Genomic DNA, 6,860 nt, shown 5'->3' on the forward strand with positions numbered 1-6,860 from the left:
ATCAGTTGATGACTGTAGACACGTTCTCTCAGAGATACAATTGCCTTAGACTCATTAAGGTGGCTTTAAAAAAAAAAAGTCCAATCAAAACACTTGCTTCTGAGAAAAATCTATTAGAACAGTTACATTCTAGGCAGAGAGTTCTGCTCAGAAGAATCTGATGACTAATTTTGGGATTCCAAAGGTTTAATTGTGATGTCATTGTTGTTAAGTGCCAATCAGTTGGTTCTGACCCATAGTTACCCTGTTTCCAAGGAGCAGCTGGTGAGCTTGGACCACTGACCTTGTGTGTGGTTCAAACCGGCATTAACCCACAGCACCACCAGTACTCCACATCATGTCCATAATAGGATCCTAGCCATTCATGAGCTGAAATGGACTGGCATTTGCCACTTTGAATTGGACAATCATATGGTTTACTAAACTGGGAATGACAAATTGAAGAGGAATGGTGTTTCATTAGTGTTGATGGGCCCATTCATTTTTCAATTTGTCATATTATAGTGACTTGCATGTTGCTGTGATGCAGGAAGGTATGCCACCAGAATTTCAAATACCAGCAGGATCTTTCAGACCAAGACAGATTAGGAAGGAATAAACAGCTCACTTCTGAGGGATTGTTGTTGTAAAATTTAGTTGAAGTAAAAATTTAGTTTATGATAATTTAAAAACTGTTGCACTCTATCGCATCTTGCAAGATGGTAGGCGAAAAGGCTAAGAATCCAGCTACTAAGGAGAAGAAGCCTGAAGTCATAAAAGCAGATGCCAGTGGCCAAGCTAAGAAGGCTCACCTCAAGAGCAAAAACCCAAAGCAGGGGAAGCCGCACTGCAAGTGAAATCCTGTTCTAGTTGGAGGAATTGGCAGATATTCCTGATCGGCCATGTATTCCAGAAAGGCCATTTACAAGAGGAATTACTCAACTGCTAAATCCAGCATTGAAAAAAAGAAGGAAGAGAATGTTCTTGCTACTGTCACAAAGTCAGTTGCCAGTGACAAGAATGGTGGTACCCGAGAGGTTAAACCGAGCAAAATGCCTAGGTATTACCTGACTGAAGACGTGCCTCAGAAGCTGTTGATCCATGGCAAAAACCCTTGAGTCAGCATGTCAGAAGACTGCGGTCCAGCATCACTCCTGGGACCATTCTGATCATCCTCGATGGGCACCATCGAGACAAGAGAGTGGTTTTCCTGAAGCAGCTGGCCAGTGGTTTGCTCCTTGTGACTGGACCTCTGTCCCTCAATCAAGTCCCTCTGTATAGAACACACCAGAAATTTGTCATTACCACCTCCACCAAAATTGATATCAGTGGTGTGAAGATCCCCAAACATTTCACGGATGCTTATTTCAAGAAGAAGAAGCTGCGGAAGCCCAGGCACCAAGAAGGCGAGATCTTCCACACTGAGAAAGAGAAATACAAGGTTACAGAGCAGCGCAAAGTGGATCAGAAAGCTGTGGACTCACAAATTATGCCAAAAATCAAAGCCATTCTCCAGCTCCAACGTTACCTGCGTGCTGTGTTTGCTCTCACAAATGGAATTTATGCTCACCAGTTAGTATTCTAGATTTCTTGCAGAGAAAGAATCTCATTAAATAATTGACAAATTAAAAAACAAAACAAAAACTGTTGCAGCTGTACATTGACTGGGAACTACCAGAAATTCAAGCTGGATTCAGAAGAGTACATGGAATGAGGAAAGTCATTGCTGACACCAAATGGATCTTGGATGAAAGCAGAAAATACTAGAAAGATATTTATTTGTATTTTATGGGTAATGTGAAGATATTCGACTGTGTGAATCATCACAAACCGAGGATAGCATTGAGAAGAATGGGAATTCCAGAACATTTAATTGTGCTCATGCTAAACCTGCACATAGATTAAAAGGCAGTTGTTTGAACAGAACAAAAGGTTATTGAATGATTTTAAATCAGAATAGGTGTTGTTAGGGTTCTATTCTTTGATGATATTCATTCAATCTGGGAAGTTTATATGATAAAGACTCATTAACAACCAGTGATATGCAGATGATATAGCCTTACTTGCTGAAAGCAAAGAAGGTTTGAAGTACTACTGATTAAAATCAAAGAACACAGCCTTCACTATGGATAAGATTCAATGCAAAGTCAATAAAAATCCTGGCAACTGGACCAATAAACAGCATCATGATAAGTGCACAAAAGATTGAAGTTATCAAGTATTTCATTTTTCTTAGACCCACAGTGAAAGTTCACTGAAGCAGCAATCAAGAATCAAACCATTTATTGCACTGGCAAAAGATCTCCTGCAAAAGATTGTTTAAAATGTTAAAGAGCAAAGGTGGCATTTTGAGGACTAAGGCATGCCTGACCCAAGACTGGTATCTTCAATCGTCTCATATGGATGTGAAAGTTAAAAAATGAATAAGGGAGGCCAGAGAAGAACGATGCATTTAAATTATGGTGTTGGTGCAGAATATTGAAATTACATGGATTGTCTGTCAGAAGAACAAGTAAATCTGTCTTTGAATAAATACAGCCAGGATGCTTTTTAGAAGAGAAGATGGTGAGACTTCATTTCATATACTTTGAACATGTTACCAGGAAGGACCAATCCCTGAAAAAGGACATCACACTTATTAAATAAGAGTGAAAAAGAAGTCCCTCAATGAGATTGATACAGTGGCTACAACAAACTTAACAATTGTGAGGCTGATGCAGGGCCAGGTAGTGTTCTTTTGTTGTATGCTGGGTCTCTCTGAGACAGAATTGAGTCCTAATATCAAGAACAATAATCTTTATAAATTTTCACAAAGGACAATCACAGGCCCTTAGTATGAAGGAATTTAAAGACATTTGAAAATTTCATTGGGAAGAAAAAGGCCAAGAAAGCCTTATTTTCCAACTACTGATCCTTCCTCTTTGTTTCCAACTTTCACATTTTAATCGCCAGTAATTCTTGATGGACCTTGATTGAATGTTTGGTCAATTGCTGACTGAAGAAGTTGGCAGAATTCTTCAATTTCAGCATCTATGGTTTTAGTGATTGGTGCATGCATTTATATAGTAATAGTGTTAACTGGCTTTCCTTGTTTGGATATTATCCTATCACAGACAGCATTGCTCTTCAAGATACCTTGAAATATTGTTTTTGGGAAACATGCAATTGCCTTTCCTCTTCAATTTGTTGTTCCCAATGTCTGATTGAAAATGAGCCTTTCAGCTCACTAATATGTAGAATATCAATCTATATGTGTTCCATTTCATTTTTTATTTCTAATTTTCCTGGGTTCATACTTCATACATTCCATATCATGATTATTAATGGATGGTTGCAGTTGTTCTCATTTTAAGCTGTGCCACAATAGCAAATTATTGTTGTTGTTGTTAAGTGCTGTCGAGTCAGTTCCAGCTCATAGCAACCCTGTATAGGCTTTCCGAGGAGTGACTGATGGGTTTGTACCTCCGACCTTGTGGTACGTGCTGACCTTGAGGTCCAGTGCTTTATCTTATAACATCAACTAGGACTCCCAACAGCAGATATAGGCCCCTGAAGCTTAACTCTTTCCAAAGCATTAAGATTAACTGTACTTTGAGGACGTAGCACTATGCTAGTCATATTTTGAATGCCTTCCAACCTGAGAAGCTCATCTTCCAGAACTCTATCAGACAAGATTACCCTGCTGTCCATAAGATTTTCAGTGGCTAACCATTCAGAAGTGGTCTGCCTCTCCTTCTTCCTAGTCTATCTTTGTCTGGAAGCTATGCTGAAACCTATGCACCATGGCTGACATAGCTTCCAGTATCACAGTACCACACAGCCATCACAATAAGGTGAACTGACAGATGAGTGGTGGGACCAAGAATTAGGGAGATGGAAAGCCTTCCAAATACATAGGCCTAGATGAAGGATATGTTCAGAAGAATGGCTTCTGATTTTGATAACTTTCTTTAATAAAGGTTTCTATGATTTTATGATGTTATTTTTTTACTAAACACTCATAAACCAAACACTTCAGAGACTTATTTTCTAAACTTGAAGGTTTAAGGTTATGGTGTTATACATACATGTGCCATGGAGTCGGTTCCAACTCATAGCAACCCTATACAGGGTTTCCGAGGCTTATGGGAACAAAAAGCCTCATCTTTTTCCCATGGAACAGCTAGTAGTTTTGAACTGCTGACCCTGAGGTTAGCAGCCCAATTTGTAACCACCATGCTACCAGAGCTCCTTTGTGGTGTTATGGACGACCCCAAATAATTTTATAATATTGTTCCTATTGCTTCTGTTCTATCACCTAGCTAATTTTATAGTACTAGGGGTCTTAAAAGCTTGTAAGTACCCATACAACGTACAACAATTGGTCTGAGTAACACAGAAAATGGAATGTGTTGCTAACTGCCTCCATGAACTATGAGATCAGCAAAAGTGGTTTGTGCCCAACTGTCTTTACTGAAAGTTTTGATCAAACACTCTTGAGAATAATCCTGACCAAACTTTGGAACAATGTGGAACATAACTGCAATGTCTTGTTAAATCCAGACTTCCTAGTGCCATTGGAGATGGATAATTTACCAAACTACTTCATGTTGTTGTTGTTAGGTCCTGTTCAGTCAATTCTGACTTATGATGACCATATGCACTGCAGAAGGAAGCACTGCCCGGGCCTGCACCACCCCACAACTGTTGTTATACTTGAGCCTGTTGCTACTGTCACTGTGCCAATCTATCTCATTGCTGTCCCTCTTTTTTGCTGATCCTCTGCTTTACCAAGCATGATGTTCTTCTCTGGGAACTGGTCCCACCTGATAATTTGTCCAAAGTATAAGAGATGAAATCTCACCAACCTGGCTTCTAAGGAACATTTTGGCTGTACTTCCAACACAGATTTGTTTATTCTTTTGGCAAACCATGGTATTTTTAATATTCTTCTCCAATAACATAAATCAAATGCATCAATTCCATTTTCCTTACTCATTGTATAACTTTCAATAGGAGGCAATTGAAAATACCATGGCTAATGCAATACATTGTTTGATTTCTTGACTGCTGCTTCCATGAATGTTGATAGTGGATCCAAGCAAAATGAAGTCTTTGACAATTTCAGTGTTTTCTCTATTTATCATGACATTATCTATTTCATAAGATACATTTTTTTATCTTAATGTAATTTAAAAATACTAATGGGGATTTTTCTGTTGTTAAGTTCCATCGAGCTAGCTCCTACTCATAGTGACAATGTATAGGGTTTCCAAGACTGTACATCTTTGTGAGAGCAGAAAGCCTCATCTTTTCCCATGGAATGGCTCTTGAGCTCGAATCGCTGACCTAATGGTTGGCTGTCCAATGCTTATTGTACATAGCCACCGCACTACCCTAATGGGGATAATGCATATTATTTTATAATAAATGTAATGACTCAACTTATTCAATACTAATTAAATGTCTACCATATCCCAGTAATTTGCAAAGCATTTAGGAAATAGAGATGACTAAAATAGACAATTGCCTAATGTTGTTTCTAGTGCTTCTGTTCTATCTCTTACTTAATTTTGTAGCGCCAAGAGTCTTAAAAGCTTGCCATTACCCATATGAGGTACAACAACTTGCCTCTGCTTACCTGAGCATGAGAGGAAGAAAAATAGTTGTGAATAGGAGGATAAAATGGAATGTGTGGTTAACTGCCTCCATGAACTTTGCCATGAGACCCAAAAACTTGATAGTGCCCAGATACAATTACCAAAAGATTCTGTTGAAGAATCCTGACCAAAATTAGGAAAAATTTGGGAAAGTATTTTTCAAAGGCAACTACAGAAGACAATCAAGTATTATAATGTAATGTACAAAGACCTAGAATTAGAATACCAAAAGACATAATACACTCAACATTTTTCAAACTGAGAGAACTGAAGAAAAATTGAAGACTTGACTTGTGGTATTGAAGGATTCTGTAGGCAGAATGTAATACTGATGGGCACTGTAGGATAAGCACTGGACCCCAAGGTCAGTTAGAACCACAAGGTTGGCATTCACACTCAACAGCAGCTCCTCAGAAACCCTATACAGGGTCATTATGAGTAGGAACTGATTTGCTGAAACTTAACAACAAATACAATGGCTAATGGTAGTGGATGTTTCTTCATGTATTTGTTGGCTGCCTGGATGTCTTCCTTGGTGAAGTGTCTGTTCATGTCCTGTACCATTTTAAATTGGGTTGTTTGTCTTTTTCCTGTAGAGGGTATGACTGTGGATGGTTGTATGGGTGGTCTCCTGTGGGGTGAGCTAAGAACAGGAAACATTCCCACAAGAGAGAGGGAAAACAAGTAACCAGCAAACAACAGGGGCAAATAAAAAAGTAATGAAGAAAAGAAGAAAAACAAAAACAAAAGCAAAACATGGCTACTGCTTTTTCCTCCACCAATAACTGGGATGTCTCTGCACCACCTACAGGCATCTTGCCTTCACAGTTGCCCAAAAAGCTCAAGATGTACCTCTTGGACCCACACATATAACCAGTCTCTTTTTCTGTTTTTCTCTTTTTATCTCCCTCTCTCTCTACATCTCTGTTTCTTTCTCTCTCTCTCTTTCTTTTATTCTTTCTTTTCCCTCTTCTCTACCCCACATGTATGTCCATTCAACCACTTCTCATAGTGAGAGCTAGCCCAGGGCAGACCAGGACCAACTTTGCAGAATAAAGTAGGGCCTGCCCCAGTGGGGCTCTTGGGGCTGGCTCCTCCCCCTTCAATTGTGCTCACAACCTTGGAGTCAGAGCCGTTCCATAGGCCTGGAAAGCAGTACCTTCCCTGAGGTTGCATACTGGTGGAGACCAGCCTCACCTCTAATCAGAAGAACCAGAGAGAAAAAGGAAAAAAAAAAAAAAA

General features: G+C 39.3%; 1 protein-coding gene across 1 annotated transcript; it reads left to right on the plus strand.

Annotated features, from left to right (window-relative positions):
- Positions 1–698: 698 nt before the first annotated feature.
- LOC102813596 (60S ribosomal protein L6-like) lies at positions 699–1,564 on the plus strand. The gene is made up of 2 exons (XM_006871866.1): positions 699–832; positions 1,057–1,564. Exons 1-2 carry the CDS (start codon positions 699–701, stop codon positions 1,562–1,564), a joined length of 642 nt encoding a protein of 213 aa, XP_006871928.1.
- The last annotated feature ends 5,296 nt before the right edge of the window (positions 1,565–6,860 follow it).

Source organism: Chrysochloris asiatica, unplaced genomic scaffold (assembly GCF_000296735.1).
Source record: "Chrysochloris asiatica unplaced genomic scaffold, ChrAsi1.0 scaffold00176, whole genome shotgun sequence".
Taxonomy (NCBI): domain Eukaryota; kingdom Metazoa; phylum Chordata; class Mammalia; order Afrosoricida; family Chrysochloridae; genus Chrysochloris; species Chrysochloris asiatica.

Bases quoted from the DNA above. Each gene is read 5' to 3' on its own strand.
- LOC102813596 (XM_006871866.1), top strand. From the start codon at position 699: ATGGTAGGCGAAAAGGCTAAGAATCCAGCTACTAAGGAGAAGAAGCCT. The intron at 833-1,056 runs GTGAAATCCTGT...ACCTGACTGAAG, and splicing joins CAGGGGAAGCCGCACTGCAA to ACGTGCCTCAGAAGCTGTTG.